Source organism: Lepisma saccharinum, chromosome 1, assembly GCF_977018435.1.
Source record: "Lepisma saccharinum chromosome 1, izLepSacc3.1, whole genome shotgun sequence".
In the NCBI taxonomy this organism is placed as follows: Eukaryota; Metazoa; Arthropoda; class Insecta; order Zygentoma; family Lepismatidae; genus Lepisma; species Lepisma saccharinum.
Window position 1 is genome coordinate 92,014,132 of NC_139229.1, and position 26,861 is coordinate 92,040,992.

A 26,861-nucleotide genomic window follows, 5' to 3' on the forward strand; every position below is an offset into this window, starting at 1 on the left:
TATTTACCTATTTTTTTCGTGTCGTACACACTGTCACCTTTTGGTAAAATGTGAACTTGTCAGATTTTTCTTCGTGTACGGGTGCAATTTCAGACCTTTTTTTCTCATGCCCAAGCCGGGTTTCGAATCCTGACCAGAGGGCTGCATATCGGTCACAATCGCTTACTAGGCCCGCCTGGCTGGTCGGGCGGGCGAGTAAAATTATATACCTGAGTTTTGACCCGTCAAGCATCGAAAGCCCACGGGTAACTGGAAGGCCTTGCAAGACGAAGCTCGCTTATCTTCAGCGAACGCTCATTCCGGTTTTGCACCGTCTCCAGATACATGAGTCATGCAGTCACCGTTGCCAACTTTTAGATTCTAAACTGTTCTAGGAGCACTCAAAATGTTCATCACTTTTATCAATTTGAAATTGCAGACATTTATTCCTTGGTAGAAAACATTTGTATCACTCAAACCCTGTGGCGGCGATTGGGTTCCAAAACTAAGGGGCCAAGGTGCAAAAGTGGGGGGGAGGGCGGGGAAGAACAGTTTAATTTCCCTTGATACATGAGGTTAGCGTGGTGCAAAAGTTTCAAAAAGTCGGGGGGGGGGAGGCAACTGCACTCTCTCGGCCCCGCCCCTAATTTCCGCCACTGCTGACACCTGTAAAGGAGTACGAACCAAGTTTTGTAAAAAGTGCCATCGTAAATATTTTGGACTTTGTGTTACTGGTGGTTGTTCTACATTATATTTTTGCGGGGGGTGCTCCCCTATGGCGCAGTGGTAGTGTCGTCGCCTTGTAATCAAGGAGTACCGGGTTCGATACCCGGTGGAGGCACATGGTGGTTCGGATCCCACTTTAAACTGTAGGTCCAGTCCCGATTAGCATTATTGTGCATAAATTGACCAAATAAATGAATCAATCAATCAAACAGATTTTCTCTCTGGTGTAATTTTGCCAATTCAATATCCGAATTAGTTGCTCAAGATCCCCCCCCCCGACACTAAGGCATGATGGTCCATAAAATGGAACATGAAATCAGAATTTGCATTATAAAAGGTTTTTGAATATTGTCATCTCTTTCAACAAATCGTCGTTCGCTCATGTTGTTGTAACACCAGTAAGCCTTATTTACATGATATGAAAAACCCAATATGCTGACCAACGCAGAAATTTATTTAATTTTAAAACATAAACTAAACGTAACGTTTCAACCTTCTAGCAAGGTTTTCTTCAGACTCTGTACCCAGTACAAAAAAAAGTTGTTGCTAGTTATCTAGTTCTACAGACCGCATTGATAGTAATACGATGCAAAATATAATTATTGTATTTTGTATCTTCATACGGGTGCAAATAGCAGGCAATGCTATTTACACATTTCAACAAACGAACAACGTAAAAATGAAACCGAGAGGAGATTTACGATTTCAAGACCAGAAAAGTGACATAAAATGAATAAGACACAAAAACCTATTTGAAGACCTTCGAAACATATTTGGAAAATATGTGGTAGTTGGTTTGACATAATAATGAAACTAATTTGAGAAGTTACAAAACTCTTAGGTACAGTGGCGTAGCAACATATCGCGAGGCCCTGGGCGAGATTAGAATGCAAGGCTCCATCCGTTCTTTAAGTTTGAAATATCAATGTGAATCGATATACAGTCATCAAGGAAACGTCAGCAAATAATTATATTTATATAATAGCCTATAATAATAATTAATTTCTGACGAAAATTATATTTAGTAGTACGCGACAGAGAAATTTACACTTGGCAGAGCTACATTAACACGCTGCTGGAATTTTCATTAACCAAGGCAGTAGTAATAGTACGTTTTTTAAGATGTTCTTTAGACAGTAAGACATCTGAAATATACTTAAATAAGAACCTTTAAATATAACCTATATATTATTTAATGAGTCGTTCTTTGTTTCCTCATTTCAAAATTTCTAGGATGTAAATGTCACAAACCATGGCTTAAGTAGAAAATATCGAAGGACGCACATAAAATGTCTGTGCTTGATAGAGCGGGTGGGAGGGGCTGCGCTAAACCACAATCCTGTCTAGGGACACAATCGGTTTCAACATCAACAAATCATAAAACGATAGTCATTTGCCCCATAAATGTGAAATCTTTGGTGTAATCAATTGATATAGCTAATTTGACTTTTTTAATTAGCAATTTTGACTTTGTTGCACATTAATTGTACCACTTTACTTTGAATTTTAGGGCTTAGATGATAATAGTAATTGTGAATCTCATTTTGTTGTTACGTCTTAATGTTCTTGTAATATTAAATATTTGACGCAGTGGCGTAACAAAATCGCAAAGTACGCGTCCGCAAGAAACAAATTTGGGTCCCTCAAGTACCTATAGTCAGATTCTTCCAGGAAATATATGTAATTACTTAGAATGGCTGGTTATGGCTACACTTAGATTAATAATTATACAAATCGATGCTCTACCTCTGAATTTTCACATATTACAACATATTAGTTAGCCAAATATCAGCTGCCATATTTATTTACAGTTTAATGAAAATTACACTATTTACGGTTTAACGTGATTAGTATTTTCTACATTATTCTATTTAAAAAATGTGTTATTTTTGCTTATAAAAATTATTGAATTTTAAATCAAGGGAAATTTAAGTCTTTTTTTCAGATGACATATTACATATATTTTCGTATGAGCTTCACCCCATCAGGACATTGTTTCCTTTATTTCCTTTCTTAGAGCATAATAAACACCATTAAATGAATACGAAATTAATATACTTTCAGAAAAAGTGATTCTGATATCTACAAATTTCTTGTGTACATTATTCTGTAATTTTATTTAAAGTGATTTCAATAAGTTATTTTTTTAAAAATAGAATTCCCCAATTTAAATTTTGATTTAAATCAAACCACCTTGCTTAACAGAAAGCTGGCTTCTGGGCAGCGAATGATACTTTTACATTAGATCTTGCCCTTTCTCGTTCAAGAGTGAGATTACTGAGTCCGGTAAATTTGGACTGAATCATGCCATTCGACACTACCTTCCAGAAGTTTTTCCTAAGTTTCAATTTTGAGAAAGATAGTTCTTTTTTCGTGGTTGTTACTTGAAGAGTAGGAAACAAACAGAAGGTGGTACAGGATACAGAGAACACTGGAAGCTAGTGTAGAGCTATCAGGAGAAGAAACTTTGCCAAAACACTTGATTTCAGATTTAAGCACATTCCTGAAACGTAAAACTTTATCAGGATATTCTGAAGATAAATCATCTTCGTGCCCGTTACAGAGGGCAATAGCTGCATCTGAAGTTGTAAGAACGAAGGAAGAACTGCTAATATTATCCATACCCTTCTTCAGTTTAAAACACCGGAAGCATTTAAATGCCCCATACTTTGCTCCGTGGCAGTTTGAGGTGCTTTATCATTAACATATTAAAATCGTGTAGGCTATGCAATGTCACGAGACAGAAGAAAAACCAAGACAAAGCGCTTTCTATTCAAGAAAATAATAATTGGATAAAATTGTCCAAGCAATTTTTGCGTTAATGTTTCACATGAGAAATGAGAATTGTTTTGACTTTTTGAGACCCCTTAGGCTTAGAGCTCCCGCCCGCCTCTGATTTGACGTATTCATTCAAATTATAACGTTAGACTAGAATATAAAGCCAGATAAAAAAATGTTTTAATTTTATTGCCCACAAAAATTAGCCTATTCTATCTTTCTCACTTCCATTTATTACGTTTTTCGTATCAACCTCATAGGACGCGAGGCCCAGGGTGGTCGCCCACTTCGCTCATCCCTTGCTACGCCAATGGTTATACAACCTCAAGGCACCTGCGCCTAGCAGAAATATAAATATTTCCACGCGTAGTGAAATATAATGGCCGTTGGCAACACTGACAGTAGTGCTCACCGTCTACCTGCAAGAACTACATCGAGTCTCACGGGTCTTCGTAAGACCCGGGTAATAGACAAACCTGGCAGGCATCGATGCCTGTGCACAACTGTGACGTGAAGCTCACTTGCGCGATTTCGAACACCTGGGCTTGACGTGCGTGTTGCATATTATTGTAGGCGCGCCTCCTCGCAGACGGGTTTTCTCCGGGTCTTGTGCAGGTCTCTAATCCTGACGTCGTAGTCCGCTGTGATAGCCTCTCCGCCACGAAGGTTGCTTTTGGTTAAATTACAGGGAAATTGCATGGCACACACAAATAGTAACAATCTTGGGTTAATCCATACCAAATGCTCAATAATAGTAATGATAATAATAACAGGTTGCCTCATAATTTATTTTAAACTCTTATTTCTTTTTTGTACGATTCCGTTTTAAAATGGCGGCCATTTTTATTTCATGGCTTCCGGCACTGTTGGCCTTTGCTGACAGTTGCAATAAATTTCATAACTCAGCTAAGAAAAATTAGAAAGCTTGAGTGAAAAGATTGTTTTCAGTACATTTTAAGCTACATTTTATGTCCTGTATGCTTTTTAACCATCTCAAATGCAAATGGCTGATAATTATTTTTTTGAAAGAAGATATAGGCTACATCCAAAGTTTTATCAGAAATTATTTGAACTCTATTACTTAGTTTTCTCTTTTATTTATAGCTCTTTGTAAATTCTCGTTTTCATTGATTTTCAAACTTTGAGCCGTAACATCACTGAGTAAAGACTACTACTCAGTGAGGGGTGCCTGTAAAAGAAGGTTTTGATATTCCATGGATAACAGGGAGATTTGGCCAAAACAATCAAATTTATGTTAGTAGTTACAAATAAATATTTACATTTGAATAAACCAGCATGTAATTAGAATTATTGTATTTATTAGTTACATCATGTAAGTGGTATAGTAAGCTCATTGCTAACCATTGTGAATTAAAAGGTTTGTAAGGTAGAGAAGGGTGGGAAATAAGGGGCCGGGAAATCGCCCGGGGCTCCGCGCTCAGGGGCGCCAAAACGGTCTGTCCTCCTTGAGTAGCACAAAAACTTGAGTGTGGCTATTTATTTTTAAAAGAGATGGATTTATGTAGACAAGAATTAAATAAAGTTACTGCTTCATAACATAATAAATATACTGCAAAATCATGTAGCGATTTAAGCTCAGATATTACTGTTATTTTGATATTATGTATGTATTAAATAAATTCATATTTACAATAAACGTATTTTTGAACAGTAACACGTATTTTTAAAATAAGGTTATTATTTTTCTAATTTCAAACCGTAAAGGAAGGGTGGGAAAGTAGAGGGGGGTTGCCAAAAATCCACCTCGGCCGGGTTTTAAAATTTTATCTTGAGCCGCTCCTGATGTATACCCTGCCCCAGGTAACTGTGGAGCAAGGCCGCTCATAGCGTCAGAGAAGCGAGGGAAATCTATTGGCCAGAGCGAAGCAGTACACGCTGCTGGGAAGGCAGTCGCTTTCCCCCACTCCACGCAATACCGTTCCTCTCAGGTGTTCATTGGTGGAGCCGTCTCCCGTCACTACTTGCGCAGAGACTTTAATTCGTTTGCCTGCTCTACAGTTAGCTGGGACAGAGTTTAGAGGGTTTTTCCCCGCGAAAGTCACTGTATAATTTAATTTTTATATCAAATTGAGATAGCCCCGTCTAGTTTGCTGCATATTTTGACTCGCTTTGACTCTTTTTGCACCGAACCGTCTAGTTGGTAGCACTGTGCCACACCGAGTCGTCTTTGGAGTCAAGTAGCAAAGAGAGGCATTTGTTGAATCTTCTGAACTTGAACACCGCTTTCCGTCTAGTTGGTTGAACGTAATTTCCTTGCACCACTCTGACACTGGATACATCGAATGTCAAAAAGTGCAGCCAACTGGGCTGATGACGAAATCAAAAATTTTCATAGAAATTTCTCATACATCCTTCCACCATCATCCGGAAGTAGACACAATATGAGTCACATTAAACACGATATTTGACTGCTATTTCGGAAATTCAGTAAGTAAAGATAGGTAAATATCCATTTTTTATTATTTACGTTGTTTTATTCATGTCATGGTATAGTCTGTATTTTCTATACTTTTTAGATTACTACCGAGGTGCATTAGTTGCTACATTGCAGAACGTGGTGTGTCATGGAAGATGCAGACTTCAATACAGTTGTTAAAAATGCGGAAACAAATGGCACAATTTATGTTGAAAGTTCATCAAAAACAGTGTCTATCCTATCTTCTGAAGACGAAATGCAGGGAAATGGGATAGACCCATCATTTGCAGCGAACGACTTGTTGGAAAATGGAATATTGATTGAGACGAACATGGGGTGTGTGTTAGAACCACGTTTACTTACTGGTTATTAACAAGACCTTGGTATTATGTAATTAAACTCGATATTGAAAAGAATATTAGGAATTAGAGAGACACTGGTTGCATAAGCTGGAAATTAGTGTGAGAATGTTAAAATTTCAAAGAGGTGAATTGTCGTGGTACTTTGGCCAATCTTTGTAACTAGAGAATAATTTTGCTATAGTGTTTTTATGGGTGCAATTAGTACAAAATATTTCGTTACTACATGCAGATCACCAGCTAATGAAGGGAAATTATATTTGATGCCATCGACTTATGTAAGGAGTAAGTCGAAGCTATTAAAGTATAAACGATGTCTTATTTAGGCTGAAGTTTCGATTGTTTCACGATATGGTACAGACATCTGTTTCATGGTTTGATTTATATTTATGTCTGTTAGCACATACTTCGGATTTTTAGTAATTTAGGGTGACCAGATATTTGTGTACCAAAAAGAGTATAGTCTATAGGTTGAAGGTGGGCATGCACAAAACATAAAAAGAAAACGAAAATAAGGGTGCCTATTTGTTATTGCTTCTATTATAGCCCCTATAAAATAGGCCTACACTCTACAGATTCAAATTACTTATGGGTCTAATGTAATTAGCTAATTACAAATACTTACTCACCAATGGGCACCATCATTTATACTTCTGGGATGATTTTGCTTTCTTGAGTATGTTTAAATCGTCCTTTATTGCCAGTCCAAACTCCTTCAGGTCATGTCCACATTGAATTTCACTTTCATTACTTGTTCGATTGTTGACACCAGGAGTGTACTTTTTTCCTCTCGCCAATAAGTTTTAGTAACACTAAAGAGTCTTTCACAACCAACATTTGTACCAGGCAGAGTAAACAAGAATTTTGGTACTATTATCGTATGAGGGAAACACCTACGAATGATATATTTCGGACTTCTTTACATTGCTAACGTGTTATTTTCGAATGCGGAACATTTCTTAAGGTGAAATAATGCATTTCTAACTAAGATAATGTCTATTTATTCTATTTACGAGTACTTACTGTTGCTTGTTGTTTCGAATCTGTAACACATTATGGCCGTGATAGCGTACTGGTTTAAGGGCGTTCTGAGAGTGTTTTGTCGATTTATGCAGTGTTGCAACCTCGTTCACCGGAAAAATATCTACTTTCGTGCCCGGATTTGAAATTATGCTAATACGTCGCATTTACCACGCTAATAACCTTCCGATTTACCACGTTCATTGTCCGTACACAGCAATTCGGAACCATCTTTCTTTCGCAATTCGTTAATGCTCTTCCTTTACGCACAACAATCTTGCAACCTTGAATATTGACGTCAGACGAGGAATGCCTACGTGGTTAGGTTAGGCCTGTTAGGTTAGGTTCCATTAGCATAAATACAAAGAAAAATTAATATTTCCGCTAAGAGACGCGTTACCTTGTATTGCATAACATGAAAAAGCTCTCTCCTGTGACGTCAGAACACAATGTTGCTACAGTGTTGTGCGATAAGTGACACCCATTCGGGTCGGAACCATCTTTCTTTCGTAATTCGTTAATGCTCTTCCCTTACGCACAACAATCTTGCAACCTTGAATATTGACGTCAGACGAGGAATGCCAATGTGGTTAGGTTAGGTTCCATTAGCATAAATACAAAGAAAAATTAATATTTTCGCTAAGAGACGCGTTACCTTGTATTGCCTAACATGAAAAAGCTCTCTCCTGTGACGTCAGAACACAATGTTGCTACAGTGTTGTGCGATAAGTGATACCCATTCGGGGAAAATGGCTTGTTCCGTGGAGCTGCTGTTCTTATGGTAGGGTTACGTTACGTTAAGAAAACATAGTTTATTTTGTTTTTTTATCGATTTCCATACTTGACCTCCAATTATTACATGCAGATTCGTGATTAGGAGGTCTCAATTAGTGAGTAGGCGAAATTTCATAGCAATTGGAGAGTGGTCCGGTATTGTAAACGCGTTCCAAAAAAAATTAAAAATACTCGACACGTACTTCTAGTGAAAACACGGCGAGGCTGAAACACTGGCTACGGGGTTGCATCATCTTAACACATGGAACATTGCACTCTCATGCAGAAAGCAAATGGCGGGAGCAGAAACAGCGTGTCGGACAGAGATTTTCGCAGAAAACAACACGCATTCACATTAAAATGGATCAAATCTATATTCAGGAACTTCCACAACGCTAAAGAAAATGATTTCCGTAAGTACTTTCTCCTGTAAATTTGAAGGAATCCGTTTCCCTCATACGATAATGTTACCAGAATTTTATAAGAAGCACAATCACTTTTAAATTTGGCCCACCCTATACTAAATCTTTGAACACTGACCTCCACTTATCCATCATTGCTTCTTTTCTTTCCTCCCAATCTTCAAGATGTTTTTCAACTGCTTTTGAAATTGCACAGAGTAAGTTTCAAAAATATCATTATTAGGGCTGAGCCGATGCCGATGTATCGGTATCGGAAAGTATCGGTTGGAATTCAGCTACCGATACTTTCCGGCATTTTGGTCTTTCACGGGGACCGCAAAAATCCCGCGCTACATCTTGACAGTCTAATTATCCTGGAAATTATGCAAAATTAAAACTTCCTTTTTAGTTTACACTAATTTTGCACGATAAACTATATTTTGTGACTACATAATATCTGTTTTAATATTCTGATGCAATTCTTGAATATTCTCAAGCAATTTTCTTGGTATGTTGATGCATATAATTGGAGGAGAGTATTTACACACCAATATTGATCAATATTTTGAACAAATTGTAATAATTCAATTTTCAAGTATCGGTATTGGTGGGAATCTGTAAGAGTATCGGCTCAGCCCTAATCATTATCATTAAATTCCAATGAATTTGAAATTCCAATGAATTTGAAATATGTTTTGCTTGTTGATGGAATATGAAAATGACTCTTGAAATTGTTCATAGGAAATTCTTGAGTCAAGGAGTAAATACTTCAGTTTGTTGACATCTTGACGTTTTCCGTTCTGTGGATTTTAAGGCATTTTTACACGTAAAATAATGAATGAAATTAAATAGCAAGGAAAAGAGTATATTTAAGGATTTTTGCAATTTGAAAAGAGTATAGAGTATATGAACCTCTAAAAGAGTATAATACTCTTAAAAAGAGTATGTGTGGTCACCCTAAGTAATTACTGTGTGTTTGCTTGAGAATGGTTTTTCACTTATGCTCCTACATGATCCTTCTCTTACAGCCAGCCACTTGTTTACTGTCAACTTGGTTGCAGACTGCTGCTGCCATCTAGGTCACATGTGTTGTTCGAAGAGTTTTTTGTAATTTACGAGTCTTTTTTTAGGACTCTCTAGTGTTCAAATAATGTCTCTAAATGCTTCCGTGGCTAGGTTAGCCAGGTTAGGTTTAGGGCTCTTAGTATTACAGTAATTTCTCTAAATGTCTAATTGCTATCAACATCTCATCATTTTGGTTCTGATCTCAAGCACGACACCCCTATGAGCCTCCTTGTCAGCATAGGACCCTATAGAAAGGAAGCATCGATGTTTGTGTAAGGTATCTTTTGCATAGTCTTTTCACCTATAAATAGGACTTCTCAGAACTGCAAATAGTCTAATTACTTTCAGAAAGCTTGAAATTTACTTTCACAATCATTTTCACTAGTATTCTATGATTCTTTATCTCTCTTCTATGAACGAGAAATGCCTTGTTGATGGGAAGTGTGGATGATTGTGTAAGGTACTTTAAAATGTTTTTTCGGCAATAAATTGCACTTTTCGAAACTCCAAACATTGGTGCTTACTTAAGGCTACCAGACATCCCGATTTTTTTGGGATAGTCCCTTTTTTTCAGTCCGTGTCCCAACTTTTTTCTGACCTCATTCGGGATGTCAAAATTTCCCAATTTCTTGTCAAGCAATTTGTTCCTTTATTTTCTAGTGTTTACTCAGTCATAATAAACATACAAACACACATTTTCCACAAAACATTGTTCATTGGGAAATATAAAGAAAGAGATAACATGCAAGAAACAGTTTCTTGCATGTTAACAGTTGGAGGGGTAGTTGTGTTTGTTGGTAGAGGTGGCCGTCTGTGAGGTAATTGTCGGATGGAAAACAATGGCGCAAGTTGAACACAACAACCAATGCCGTAAGTTAGTCCTCAAATGTGTGCTGTGTTCAAAAATATCGAATAAAATCTGGAATTAAAAACTACACGAATAGTTTGTAAAAATATTGCTCTCTAAATTTTAAATTTACATTATCATATTCTAATTTCAGGATACTAATCTGTTTTCTTCATTTCCAGTAATATGCTTTTCTTCTTGTTCCATTACATATTGTGCGTAATAACATTTGTTTATTTTGATTAATTAATAACATATGTATCATTTATATGTATCCGCACGTGCATGCGATCATGCATTGCGACATAGGAATAGAGTAGTAAAAACATCCCGATTTCACGTTCTGAAAATATGGTAACTTTATGCTTACTTTCAACAAGGTTCAAATTTGCTGTAACAATCATTTCTACAACTCTGCAGTACTTTGTATTTTCCCTATGAAACTTTGAAAAAAAACTTAAAATTCAGAATTGTTACCTTTTTGTTGGATTTTTAGTCTTCCACGATGAGAATGATGACAAATTGCAGTGGTCAAAATAAAAACCTGGAATCTGAACACAGAAGCGGTTGTATTTCATTATCTTACATCTATGTGAATAATACTGATAATGCAGTCATAGTAATAATAATAAATAAGTAAATAAGGCAATTGGTAACCACTGAACATTCATTGTCAACCCATCCCTTTAGTGAAATTTGTGCTTGCTTATTGCAATTAGTTCCAGCTGTTAGCCTCACTGTTGCCTAAAATATGTCACAGTTCCATACAATAACCCATGAAGTCTTAACAAACAGCCATCAGGAAGATTGTGACAATGTGGTTTTAGATCACAGCAATCAGCATCATAAAATATTTATATAAAATAACACCATTATTAAAATTTTGGTAAATGCAAAATATTCATTAATTAAAATGAGTAGATGATTTAGAAATATCCAGACAAAACTTGAATATGGTTCTGTCATGTGGAACACTGATATTTTGAAACGTACATCAAATTTAGAACTAACTGCAGTAAAGATTTGATTTCTATTGTGATTTAGTGTAAGAGTTCTGTATGCACAAATTTAATGGAAGGCTGGTCCATGACATCATGCTAATTTTGAAAATATTGAAGGGGAGGTTTTGATCCCTTTATGAATCTCACAGTTTAAAATACATGCTCCAAATATTACAAAACAACCTAAAGAAGCATTTTATGTCAATAGGGTACAAACTAATACTGTAGAATGATCACCTATCTGTACAATGTTGTTGAAAAGCATAATAAAAAAACATTGATATGTTCTCTGTTGGTTATAAAATTTTAAAAAGTATTGTAAACACTTTAAAACAACGGTTATTGAAAGTTGTCACCAGGGTGGATTAATTTAAAGCAGGTTGATTTAATCATTTTAAATAAATAATTTATAGAATAATGTACATAAGGATTTTGTAGATATCAGAAACACTTTTGGTGAAAGTATTACACTCGTAATCATTTAATGGCGATAATTAGGTTCTAAGATAGGAAAATAAAGGAAATAAAATACGAGGGGCGTTCAAGTCAATCGGGGACTTATTTTTTTTCCAGGTTTAAATAGACGCCTAGGCTGGAGGTTTTGTATGCAGTAGGAACTGGCAACTGTGTGCTGTTACTGGTAGGCGGTGCTTATTTCCCGCGCTTCTGCATAGACCGTTATTCAAGATGGCGGACAACAGTGTGGACGTCTACATGGAACAGCATGTTGTGATGAAGTTTTTTAGTGAACGAGGACAGAAAACGTGCTGAAATTTACAGAAGACTTCAGGCTCAGTACGGTAATGAGACACTCTGTCGCAGTAAGACATTTGAATGGTGTAAGCGCTTCAAAGATGGCCGTATCTTTATTACTGACGATCCCGGTCGTGGTGGATCACAGCCCACGCCAGTCATTCCTGGGAACATTCAGCACGTGGAGCAGCTGATCCTGGACAATCGTCGCATAACCTGTCGTGAAATTGCAAGTATCAATACTATACTATCAACAGTGAGTATTACTGCAGTGTTCTGCGTGATGTGCATCAGAGTTTATGGAAGAAACGTCCGGGTTTCATCACAAAGGGTGTTCTCTTTTTGCAAGACAATGCACGACCGCATACCGCTCAACGCACATTCCAAACATTCCAGGAAATCGGCTGGGAGATATGACCACACCCCCCTATAGTCCTGACTTAGCGCCAAGTGATTTTCACCTGTTTGGACCCCTGAAGGAATTCCTTAGAGGAAAACATTTCAACACTGATGATGAAGTAAAGAATGCTGTCCTACAATGGTTCCGCCGTAATGATAAATATTTCTATGCCGAAGCATTCCAGTCGTTAGTTAAACGCTGGGATAAGTGTATAACTGTAGCAGGAGGTTATGTGGAAAAATAAATCCAATTACCACACTTTGAAATTTGTTCTTCTATTTGTTTTAAAAAAAGTCCCCGATTGACTTGAACGACCCTCGTATATGTACAGATGGTGTGAAGCTCATATGAAAGGAAATATAAATACAGAATTTCTCTTGATTTAAAATTCAATAATTTTATTGCAAAAATAGCAAACATTTTGTGTAGAAAAATATACAAAATACTAATCATGTTAAACCATAAATATTGTCAATATCATTAAACTGTAAATAAACATAGCAGCTGATATATTTTGAACTATCATTAAAAAAAACTCCAAAATTCAGGTACAAATACTATAAAAATATTCAAGTTACAATTATAGACTACATCCAGAATGTTTTAGTTCCACTGGAAGAAAAGTTACTGAAATTATTATTAGTTTCATTAACAAACTCAACGAACATTTCCATAATAGTTACAGTATCAGAAACAGAAAAATGTATATTTACATATATTTTTTATTTGCTTTAATCAAACTGTTCAAATATTTTACAGTGCCATTTACTAGAAAAAGCCTTTCTATAAAAAAAAAAAACAACATATATGTATGTGCATGGTGCCAAAAACCATTCAAACAATTTTAAGCATGTTTTTAAAAAGAAAATCATGAGTTTTATCCACCCTGCTTGTCACATAACCTATATAGCCAGGGCTAGACAAAACTAAAAATGATTCAGGCACCAACACTTTCATCTCAGGAGCAAGTTTTTTTTCCTTTTTTTTTTTTTTTTTTTTTTCAATTAAGGGCTAAGGAAGCCATGAATCAAATTAGGCCTCCCCGATGGTGCAGTGTAATCAAGGGGTCCCGGTTTCGATCGATACCCAGTGGGAACACATAGTGGTTCGGATCCCACTTTAAACTATAGGTCCAGTCCCAATTAGCCTTACTGTGCATAAAGTGGACTTAAACACCAACTCAATGAATCAAACTAAGATAAAGATACACATTTTGAAATTTGACCTTCAAATGTTTAATTGATTAAGTAATACAAGATTGGATTAAAAATAATTAATTCTTCCACCGGAGTGCTATGCAATACATTCTAATATATGACCGACTCTATCATAGCAACTACCAACAGTGCAAACATTTATATTTGCATTTTTATTATTCTCATTTAATGATACAAGTGATACTAAAAACACAAGCATTAAAACACATATGGTGTACTCATTAATTTTTTTTAAAAAGAAAACATAATGGAAATTTCCATAAGCGAACGTGTTATGTTAAAAAGAAAATTTTAGAACTGACCTTGAAAATTGAGGCACCAGGTAAAGAATTTAAGGTTTCATGGTGACTGGGCACCATATATTTGTCTGCCCCTGTGTATAGCTTTTAATTTTTTATTATGTTGTGTAGCACTAATTGTAATATGAACTCTGTAACGAGGCCTGTTAAGTTTATTAACAATAAATTAATAAATGTGGTGTCTTTTGCTTCATCATGTAATCTTAAGCAAATATTAATACAATATTTTTACTTTTGCCACAGTTTAGCATGTGTGTCTCTGAAAGATGCGCTAACAACTGGTGTAGGAGGATTGAAGCTCTCTGTAGAGGATTTTCAGAATGTGGCAGCCCAGCTGCTAACACAGCAGATCCTGGTGGATAATGAGTGTGGCAACAATTTGCCGGTGATAAATAGTCTTTCAAATGTGAGGATCAATCTCATATCAGAAGAAACTCAGGTACGTATGATTTCTCAGTTGAAATAAATAATATTTGGACTTAAAGAAGGTGAAGGACAGATTGATCGAGAAGATAAATAACTCTCCGGGATTTCGGAAGCCGATTGCTGAGTGGTCAACTCATCCAAGGGGATCAGAGCAATGAAGAGAATAACTATTCGATGTGTCTTCCCTTGATGACTTGACAGACGTCAATTCTGTAATCTTGCACGTATGTGGTCCACAGTCTCAGGTGATGGCCCCGACATACCTGTTCGTTTTACATCTGTTGTCACCAATGGAGGACATGGAACATTGCAAGGTGGGTTAAAAACTTGGATATTTACTCTCTTCACTTACACACTCTCATTTCATTCCCGTGAGTGACTTGGCCTCTGAGCAACCAACATCCAAAATTATTAAACACCCTGTATATTTAAAACACTCAGCAGGAGTGAGTTACGCATCTATACATTGCAGTAATCTTTTAAATACTTGATGAAAACATTAGTTCACCTGTAATTATTTGTAACAATAAAAAATGCCTTCTTGATTGGAAGCACAGATGCTTGCATAAGGTACTTTTTTTTTTTTCACCGATAAATTGCACTTGTCAGAACTCCAAACAGTGGTAATTGCTTTCACCAAGGTTCAGATTTACTGTAAGAATCATTAAGCATTTGGAACTATTACCTAACCAAGTAAAAATGAGGTTATTATTCGGAAAATAAGTTACCATGAGATCATGTGCTGAAAGTGCCCCCTCCTCTCAGACATACACTTGAGCCCATTTTACCATGTTGTTTGACACATACCTCAGCATGCATATGGAATATTGTATTATTTACCTGGAGATTCCTGAATGGTTTGTGGCCTCTTTTTATAAACTCTGTCCTTGAGTTAACCCCATAGCAATAATTGACGGATGGTCTGAAATGACACGATTCACGAAGAAGCTCTTCATGGGGCATTCCAGTGTTACGTGTGTGACATTTACACATACAATGTAAGGTTCTAGATTGGATTATAATAATCATAATGAACTGATTTCATGGAAGTATGAAGTATTTTGTGGAGTCTGCTAACAAATGAGAAACTTGAGTACGTTGACAATCTGAATGCATGAAAAGTATTAGCGAGAATGTGTTAACGTGTGTGATGCTTTAAAAATATGGCAAAGTTTGACTTCATTTGTCTGTGAAGCACACAGGCTACATATTCTAATAACTAGGGAGCGGAAGTTGATGAAATGTCATTTTTTTTTCCTGACATCTCGGACACGATGCCCATTAAATATACACAATATTACACTTTGTCTAAATTCCAAAAAAAGGTAATTTTAAAGTGCATTTTTTTGCATTTTTTGCCAATTTTCAGGTTTTAGGTCATTTTCCCCGATTTTCGGCATTTCTCGCAATATTTGGTGTATTGTTTAGTCATATTTTGCCACTTCCTTCATTTTGATAATCTTCTTGAGTCTTTTCTCCAAGGTCAACATAGGCCTATATACAGGGTGACTGGTAATTAGATGTATTCCCTGAAAGGGGTTAAAGTAGAGACAATTTGCAATAAATTTGACCATATGATACCCCGTCCGAAAATTAGTAGTTTTCGAGATAATCGAATTTCAATTGTTTTTTTAAAAAAATGACAATTTTCCAGATAAAAAGATGAATGGAGAAAAAACTGCTCAATGTATGGAACTTATTTCAGCATTTTCTGATAGCTAACAAATAAGTGGTTTGTTGAAAAAAAAAGTTTTTCCCAAATAACAATCACATGTAAGTAACGGGTGGGTCTAAACTTACAAGTGATGATAAAAAATGCAATCTTAGTTTACTTTTCAACATATTAATAACAAAAATGGTATGACACGAAGCGTACACATTACTTAAATTACTTCCTTGTGTCATCTGCTATCCAACAAGGAACAAATGTTGCTAACATTCACATTTGTGTACAAGAAATAATACTTCATTCATCTTCATGTGAATGGAATCAATGAACAATACAATTAAAGAACATTACACGTCTTGCTCAAAGTGGGCACCTCCGTTACGAATGCAGGCACACAGGTTTTTACGGACATTTGGTCTCTTAACTCGTGATGTGATGGTGTCCTTGAGGTGTTGACCAGCTGTTAAGATCCTCTCCCTGAGCTCTTCTTGCGAGTTTGCCGGTGTGTTGTAAACTAAATCTTTCATGTGGCTCCAAATGTAGAAGTCGCAAGGCATCAAATTGGGGGAACGGTCCGCCTCGGCCAATCCATTTCTTTGGGTAATTTTCATCCAGCCACTATTGCACGCCCAGGCAGAAGTATGGATGGGCGTCATCAACAATCATTTGATTGAGCCATTTTTCCTGCCCCAAATCTTAAATGGCATCACTTATGAACATTTTTTGAGGAACGGGATGGCAATGTTGTTGGAGGATGTGCCTCTAGCTACAAGACGTGACATGATTTATCAGCATGATGACTGCCCATCTCGATCCCCCAATCGATTTGACGCCTTGCGACTTTTACATTTGGAGCCACATGACAAGACACCGGTATACTCGCAAGAAGAGCTCAGGGAGAGGATCTTAACAGCTGGTCAACACATCAAGGACACAATCACATCACGAGTTAAGAGACCAAATGTCCGTAAAAACCTGTGTGCCTGCATTCGTAACGGAGGTGCCCACTTTGAGCAAGACGTGTAATGTTCTTTAATTGTATTGTTCATTGATTCCATTCACATGACGATGAATGAAGTATTATTTCTTGTACACAAATGTGAATGTTACCAACATTTGTACCTTGTTGGATAGCAGATGTTACAAGGAAGTAATTTGAGTAATTTGTACGCTTCGTGTCATACCATTTTTGTTATTATTTATTTATTTATTTATTAACCAATCGCCTATGACAGAGCGGATGCTCCAATTACAATAGGCATTACAATTTGCTATATACAATATAATTTACATAAATATATAATACATGATACAAACACACAGTAATTATTACACAAAACATTAGTTAAATATGAATACAAAAAGTTATACAAATACAAAAGTTATACAAATACAAAAGTTACACAAATACAAAAAATTACATACATATTCATGTTACAAATTTTGAACAGAGGAGAAAACTAAAGGACAGAAGAAACAAAACATAATCATAAACAAATAAATAAAGACAAATAACAAATAAAATAAACAAATAAAAACAAATAATACGTTGCCAAGTAAACTAAGGGTGAATTTTTTTATCATCATTTGTAAGTTTAGACCCACCCGTTACTTACATGTGATTGTTATTTGGGAAAAACTTTTTTTTTCCAACAAACCACTTATTTGTTAGCTATCAGAAAATGCTGAAATAAGTTCCATACATTGAGCAGTTTTTTCTCCATTCATCTTTTTATCTGGAAAATTGTCATTTTTTAAAAAAACAATTGAAATTCGATTATCTCGAAAACTACTAATTTTTGGACTGGGTATCATATGGTTAAATTTATTGCAAATTGTCTCTACTTTAACCCCTTTCAGGGAATACATCTAATTACCAGGCACCCTGTATATCTCGCAGGATTGCAATTTCTTGGCAAAAGAAAATGCTGAACTGGTGACAGTCTTTGTTGTGTCGGGGGAAACCACCAGGTGCCCGTCTGGGGCAAACTCAGATATTTCAAACAATTTCTGAGGTTATTTTTCGACGTACTTTCTCCTTGGGAAGGGGGCATGTCATGTCTATGAACCCTTTCCCGGATGCGTCCCTGATTTTGGTTTCCCTATTTTTTATATATTTTTTTAATTTTGTAAACAAAAATTGTCTTACGTGGATCGTGATAATTTCTATTTATTTATTTATTTATTGAAATTTCCAGTACAGCAGAAGCCATTTTAAACCGGAAAGAAACAACAGTAAAACAGTACACTAGTGTTAAAATGAACACACGAAACAAGATAAAATAAAATAAAATAAACAAAATATAAAAATAAACATAAACAAGTCAAGACAGTTCCAAGGCAAACAGATGTGTTTTACAAAAGCATTACTTATATACAATTTTTTCTATGTTGGTGATGAAAGATGGATATGAACTGAATATATCTGTTTGGTTTGAGATTTCATTGAACTGATTTGGTAGCCTATGAAATAATGAACGTTGAATGAGTGAGGGTCTTGGAGTTGCAGTGTGGAAAGTTTCCTTGCTCCGTGTTTTATGTTTGGGCACTCTGAGGGAGAGTTCGTGGAGTGGGATGCTGCATCTTAGGTTTCCATTAATTATCTTATGTAGTAATTTCATATCTGCAACGTATCTACGTGATTCTGGAGTATTTATGTTTAAGTTTACAATCAGATCTCTCTTAGGCAGGTGTCTCAGGGCAGGCACTCTATATCGAACGATGGAGAGGAAAAAGCTGAGAACACGCTCGATCTTGGAGGTATGAGAAGGGGCAGCCATGTTCCAGATTGGTGAACAATATTCTAGAATGGGGGACACAAATATCTTGATGTAAATGGAAGGTGCTTTCGGGTTATTGATTTCGGTGAATCTGTAAAGTAGGCCTAGCATACGCATTGCCTTTTTTGTGATGGTTGATATGTGATTATCGAAATTTAGTTTTGAATCTATGAGGATACCTAGATCTCGGTGTTGTGCTTCTTTTGCTAGAGGGAGGTCGGTGAGCGTATAATTGACTTGAAGAATGTTTTGTTTCAATGAAATTGTTATGTATGAGCATTTAGAAGGGTTTGTGGACAGTTTCCATCGCTTACACCATTCAGAGAATCTGTTAATGTCATTTTGGAGAATTTGCATGTCTGATGGCTGTTTTATTTCTCTCATAATCTTGCAATCATCGGCAAACATTAGAATTGTGCTTGAGATGGGGGAATTAAAGAGGTCTGTGAGATCATCCAGATATAATACAAATAACAGAGGGCCAAGAACGCTTCCTTGCGGCACACCAGATATAACAGGAAGCCAGTTAGAATGAGTTCCAGGAAGTATAACACGTTGTTGTCTATTTCTTAGATAGTCTTTCACTAATTTTAACGTGTTTCCAGTGATGTTAAATCTGTTATCTAATTTATGCAGTAAATAATGGTGATCCACTGAATCAAAAGCTTTGGACAGATCAAAGTAAACAACATCTAACTGATTACGATTAGTAATTGCATTTATGGTACAGGATTGCATAGAAGACAGATTGGTAAGGCATGAAGAATTTGGAAGAAAGCCGTGTTGTGCTGGGTTAATGTAAGGGGATGTGAATTTCAGAAGTCTTTTTTTTTTTCAGATTTTTTCACAGACAATAGCAAGTGTGGAAAGGAGAGAAATGGGCCTATAACATGCAGTATCGTTAGCATTTCCAGATTTAAAAATAGGAATGATATTTGCTTTCTTCCATTGAGTGGGAAAGCAGCCTTCAGAGAAGCACCTATTGTATAACATTGCAAGAGGAGTAGCTAGTGAGTGAGCTGTTTTTTGAAGGAAAATAGTAGGAATATTTTCTGGTCCAGATGCTCGGTGAGAAGAAAAGGATGTAAGGAAGTGCAAGACTTCACCTGGTTCTGTAAAGATGGTAGAAAGAGAGTGAGAACAGATAGATTTGATAGGCGGGTGATCTAAAACATAATTTGAAACAAAATTATTTTGAAATGTTTGATTGAATAGTTCAGCTCTATCATTACCAACAGCTGAAATTCCATTGTGTGTTACTTCCAAAGGGATGCGTTTGGTTTGTCTCCGTGAATTTATCAATGTCCAGAATATCTTCGGATTAGTAAGGAGTTCATTTGTGACTGTGTTTACATATTCTGTGTATTTCTGTTTCATAAGATCTTTACTATGCTTACAAAGTGCTTTGAAAGTGTTGTGTGTGTGGGGATTGGGGAAACTTTTCCACAGCTGCCATGCTCTCTTTTTGTTGTGCAACAGATGCTGCAACTCTTTATCGAACCACGGGGGAAACTTTTTACTTTTCATTGTTTTATGTGGCACATAGTCCTGAATTAGGGCATGAATAACGTCCGTAAACAGTTCGACAGCCTTGGTCACGGACCCTTCGGAAAGCAGGTTCCAGTTGAAAAGGTCAATGGTTCGACGGACGGCGTCCCACGGCGTTTTCTTCCACAGCGGAATCTTATGCCTGGGGGTGCAGAAGGGGAGCCTTCCGCTTTCACCGGGATTTTGAAGGTAGCGCACAGCAACTCGTGGTCCGACTGAAGCAGATTCAAAGAGGGCGTGACGTCACAGGTTTCAAACGAGGACAATATGAAGTCAAACGTTTACAGTGCCACAGAAACACACCACACTACATCACCAGGCAAAGATGCGGGAAATTAATGCATGTTACACCAATTCATTCAGTGTATACAACTTTTTTATTAAATTGTTTTAAAGTTATTCGGTTGATTCCATTGGAATTCCTCGTTGCATATGTTAATTGAATGTGCATGTGGTATCTTTCGGTGCCTTTCTTTTAAAACAAAATTGCATTTTGTTTAATTTACTTTTCATTTCAATTTTTAACCTGAAACTAAAATTTAATGGTCATTTTTTGCATATTTACATCATTTTTTCCCATTTTTTAGGACATTCTATAGGTCATCAACTTCCGCTCCCTACTAATAACTTTTGTCAGTGCAAATCATGTTCACAAACATTTAAACCTTAATGCAATTAAAAAGAATAATATCAGTAATTTTCAGATTTATTTATTTAGTTTTTTACATAAAGTAGGAACACTTTTCGTGGAATGCCCATGACTTTTGCATGGTTATCTGCTCTTTGACACATTGTCACAGAGTAGCTGGTCTCCTGAGACAACCAGCATAATGATTTTTGAGGGAGCAAAGCCATCTTCCTTGATGTGGCAGTAGCAAAATTTGTACTCCAGTAATTCCTTACAATAAGCCCATGTTGTATCATAGTGTATGCCATGTTACTGTCTGTGTTGCAACAAGAATGGACATGTTAAGAAGGGAACACATTGAAGGCCAAACCAATGCCATTACCATTATCTACAGAAAACTCCTATATTTTGCACATTTGAATGCACTTATACAGGGTGTCCCACGTAAAACCAGCCCTCGTGCATTTCCATGCAGAACAGGTGGGTCGGTTTTACGTGGGACCCAGTATTCACCACAACCACATAGTTATAACTAATTTAAATTTATTTATTTATTAACCAGTCGCCTATAAGAGAGTGAATGCTTCAATTACAATAGACATTACAATTTGCTATATACAATATCATTTGAAGGGCCAGGGGGAAAAACGATGAATGTTCATTCGAGACGATTTGCCAGGAAATGAAAAACTAATGCGTTTTTCAGGCACTACTCACCGTTTCCCAACCAAGGCCGTTCTCATTCTTATAGTACAGCTTCTGAGCTATCAGATGGCGCTGCGATCTCAAAATGGGCGAAAAATCTACATTCATCGTTTTTCCCCCTGGGTCTTCATTTACATAAATACATGATACAAACATATAGTAATTATTACACAAAACCTTAGATAAATACGAATACAAAAAGTTACACAAATATGAAAAAAATACACACATATATATATATATATATTACAAATTTTGAACAGAGGAGAAAACTAAAGGACAGAAGAAACAGAAATAAACAAGTAACAAGCTATAAAAGCTTGAGAATAATAAAGAAATTATACAAATGCCATTATTTAAATAAGAAACAGCAGTAATCAATACAAAGCAAAGTTCAAATTTGAATTCATTTATATGTATACAAAATGTAATTCTAGATATATGAAATAAAAGCTATAAATTGTATTTGAGACTATAAATATATCACTCTAGAATTGGATCTGTTTTATTCGTATATTATATCTAATATGTTATTTAAACTATATAGAAAGTTTTTAATATTAAAAGCAAAATCCAAATCAATTCCATTCGAGACAATATTATTATGTTTACTTAATAATCTTATGATTGGAGAATTTTGTGTTTGATTTATTGCAGTAAAATGGTTGTCTTACTCTTAATAAGTTATAATTAACGTTAAAGTTTATCAATTGTAAAAGATTTTCACACTCGAGTATACCATTAATAAGTTTGTATAGTAATATATGGTCAGCCATTTCGCGTCTTTGTTGAAGTGTATCACATGAGAATTCATATAGTAATTTAACATAGGAGATGCGATCTACATATGAAGATCTCTTGTATTTTTTGTAGTAAATATGTTGTAAAATTTATTCTGAACTTTTTCAATTTTATTGACATGTATGGGTTCCATACCATACTCCTGTATTCTAATTTTGCTCGTACAAGATTATTAAATAAATATACTGAAGAGTTGATATTAAATAAATCTTTGGAGTTTCTTAAAACAAAGCCAAGTATTTTATAAGAGTCGTTAACTACTTTTTCAATATGAGTATCAAAGGTGAGTTTGTTGTGATGTGGGACATCACACTGAAATACCCTGAATAAACAGAAATGTATGTGTGAATACTAAAATACTAATGTTCAATTCTGTCTCGTGATGACAGTGTCCATGTTGTTGATTGTGTGGTAAAAAGTTTTACTGCAAAGTGAAATTTCACATGAAATGACTGAACAACATGCCTGTAATAGTCCCTCACAATTTGTCATGTGAGAACCAGAGGGATGTAACTCCAATTCATCAAATTTACAGGAGAGAGGAAATAATGTATTCTTAGGAATATGTCGGACTCTTAAAAGGGGTTAATTTGAGATACGTAACTCCACTTTACTGCTAAAGATTAGAAGTGAAGATTCGTTGATTTGACTGCAAATAGAGGACAAAAGTGCATTTTTGGAGTTACGCTCCTCTGGTCCTCATACGATGAATTATTCTTGTAGCAATATATTCTCTCATAGCAGCAATTAAACATAAATTTACAGAGATGTGAAATATTTCTTTGCAGGAGAAAACTGTACCTGTTACTGTAAATAATTCATTGCTGAAGCAGGACTTCCAAAAGCAGCTTCCGCAAAGCGTTGATACCAAAGGGACCAAGAAGAATATAGGGAATATTCCTGTGAAGAAAAGACTGACGAAGAATGACATGGTGTCATTTGTTGCTACCTCATCTATTCTTCACTCGGCAGCAGCAGCTGCAGGTGCTGTTGAACATACTCAGGTATGTTTGAAAGTGTGTGTGTGTTGACATACAGTAATGTGTAAATGCGTGTCATCATGTCAAGCTGATTTTGTAATTACTTTACTAGTGTACTGTACTTCATTGCCATCTGAAGACTGATCTTGATGTTCTTTAGTTTTTAGATGTTGGTTGTGGTTACCAAGAGAAACGTTGATGGCATCCCATTAATCAACTAAACTCCTCACAAAAAGTTTGGAATATGAAAATGACTAGGAAATACGGACGTACAACCTTTATTCTACCACACAATAATTCAGCCTGAGAACATACAGTGATAGAAACTGAAAACAGTTGCGGGCGTCCACTAGCAAACCGAAATAAGCCCAAATAATGCAAACAAACAAGTGTACATGTATCCAGGTGGAAACGACTGATGATGTTTCCGTGCAAAAGTGTGTTCCAACTCACTGGTCCAAAGTGACTTAGTAATGTGTGTGACCTCCACGTGCATTGTGAAATACCCTGACACGTTGAGGCATCCCTGCTATGATTGCATCAATGACATCCTGGTAAAGTAAGTCCCATTCCATGTGAGCAATGTGAATGAGGTCCTGCAGTCTGGAGGCTGTGGATGATGACATGGCAGTTTTCAACATCTTCCACACATGTTCGATGCAGTTCATATCTGGTGACATGGGGGGGCCAGTCCATGTGGTAAATATCAGCCTCGCGCAGGAAGTTCAGTACCAGTGCTCTGCGATGTGGGCGTGCATTATCGTCCACCAACACAACATCCATTACCATACTGGGCACAAAATGGTTGCACGAATGGCCGAAGGATATCCTCCATATACCTTCGGGCCATTAACCTCCCTCGTATAGGAATGAGCGGTGTCCGACGACCATACACGATGCCTGCCCAAAACATCCATCTGAGATGCTTCAGGGTCCATCTTCGTACTCTTCCCCCGATGGTGATTCCGTAGGGACACACATTGCACAGGCCTGTAGGACCCTAAGTGTACACTATGCAGCCAATTGCAAACTGTTTGGGTTGAGACATGGATACTATACCTGCCGCAAAATTAGTTTGGTATTGACACTTGTGAACCACATGTTGAAATTGGGTCTACGTCACTGCGGGAGGGTGGGTTGCTGGCATGCGAGCCAATCAAAATCTTCCCAGTGCTTCACCCAGGCCCTGGTTACCTAGCAACAGAAAATGTTCTGGCCTCCCCCATGGCGCAGTGGTTGCGTCATTGCCTTGTAATCGAGGGGTCCCGGGTTCGATACCCGGTGGAGGCACAAGTGGTTCGGATCCCACTTTAAACTGTAGGTCCAGTCCCGATTAGCCTTACTGTGCATAAAGTGGACTTAAAACAGCAACTCAAAACAGAAAATGTTTTTCTCGGTGTTGCCGCTTATTGGGCAATTCTTCCTACGATCAGATTTCATGTTGTTGGGAGAGGACGTGTTGTTTGTTTGTTGCGTTGCGTTACTGTGATATTTTAACAAGTCCGTTTGTTTAGTGTTTATTGAATTTAGAGTATTCTTTGTTGTATATAGCGTGTTGTTTTAGTGTGTTATTTTTTGTACATAATTTTCTGTGTTCTGCTTGAGTGTGTCGTGTGCTTGTGTGAAGAATGTCAAGCACAGGAGGCAATACTCAAGATGACAATGTACCAAAGAGGCCATGCACTAAAAGAAAAAGGAATTCTTCTCAAAGGACAAACGTGGGAGATGGTTTGTTCTGAGCGCAATAATTTGAGCAAGAGAAAAACAATGGGGGGTCGAATCATTTCTGTAAACAAAGTTCTGGACAGGACTGCTGCTGCTTTCGGCGTGTCTAAGAACACTATTGTTTCCATAGGGAAAGAAAAATATAATGTGGTAGAAATAAATAAATAAATAAATAAATGTGAGGCTTCAAAATTGGAAACCCCAGGAAAGAAGAGGAATATCAGTAAACGCATGACAAATTTAGATATTTTCAGCAAGATGCTATTCTCACCATATTTACTCTTATTATAGGAGGAAAGATCATCCCATTGTGGGGAAACTGCACGTTTCGTTGAAAGATTCGGCATTTTTTCAAGGGGGGGAAACATCTTTAAGGACAGTCATAAAATATCTGGGATTCTCATACAAAAAAAAAAATAATGGACCCAAAATAAAGTATGGAGATGTGGAGGTAGAGCTACACACATTCTCGACCTCGACCTAAGTCATATTATGGAGGTGATGCGGTGATGTGGTTTACCAACCGCCTTTACCACAGGTTTGCCCCAGGTACTCACTTAGGCTGAGTCGATCCCGGAGCTGCTCGGGATATTTGAAAAAGTTCCACAAACCACCGCGGGTCTCACGCGTGAAAGTCAGATGCCCCACCAACTGGACTTTGTACACTTCAGTTGCGGTATAATTGAAAGACGGGCAGACTTGAACAGCGACTTCGGAAAGAAATGATTATTGAAAGTGTATATACAGAATGGATTGAAAAGGTAACCTGTAAACAATGCTAGTTTCATTAATTCGTTCATGTTATAAGGGAGATGGAAATGAATAGAAAAAACAATAACACATTCATCATTGTTTTTCCATTTTCCTCGAAAAACAATAACACTTTTCATCATTGTTGTTCCTTTTCATAACACGCTTTCCTCGACACAGCGTCAAACGGCTGCAGTGCATACTGTACCGCATGATATGGCAACACCGTGACGCGTGTTCCTTCAGCTCTCAATACCAAACTAATTTTGCGGCAGGTATAGATGCCTGCACGATAGACTGGTCCTGCCATGGTGTTGTCACTCTTGGGCGACCACTCCTCCCTTAGTCACACATGCCGTTGGTCTCCCTGAATTGTTTCCACGTTTTGGAGACTGCCCCTAGCGTAACCCAATAAGGTATGCTACCTCCGCCTGTGTACGACCTCCTTGCAGCAATGCCACTATTCTGGTTCAATCAAAATGCGAAATGGAGATTGTGAGAGATCGTTCCTCATAAGACTCTTTCACTGCTCCGTAGACACCTCTTTACCGACTGAGTCGATGGCATGGGTGCATGGCCAGAAGAAACCAATTGCAGGCAACGACGTCTGTTGCCTTGGAATGCAACTACACATGGTATGTATCTGTTTGCTGCCGTTCTAGTGTTTTCGCCAACATTTGCCATAGTCCCTATTACATCCTTTGCTTAATATGACAATATTCCACACTTGTTGTGGCTAATATAACAATATTCCAAACTTTTTGTGGGGAGTGTATTATTTAATTAACATTAT

At 36.8% G+C, this 26,861-nt stretch overlaps 1 protein-coding gene across 1 annotated transcript in view; it reads left to right on the forward strand.

The window, feature by feature from the left end:
- The first annotated feature begins 6,063 nt into the window (after positions 1–6,063).
- Positions 6,064–26,861, forward strand: part of LOC145997633 (uncharacterized) — a 55,721-nt gene continuing 34,923 nt past the window's right edge. Inside the window, exons 1-3 of the mRNA XM_083134628.1 lie at positions 6,064–6,256; positions 14,300–14,495; positions 23,402–23,617. Of these exons, the coding sequence (XP_082990754.1) occupies positions 6,069–6,256; positions 14,300–14,495; positions 23,402–23,617 (600 nt within the window). The 5' untranslated portion in view covers positions 6,064–6,068. The remainder of the gene's footprint in view (positions 6,257–14,299; positions 14,496–23,401; positions 23,618–26,861) is intronic.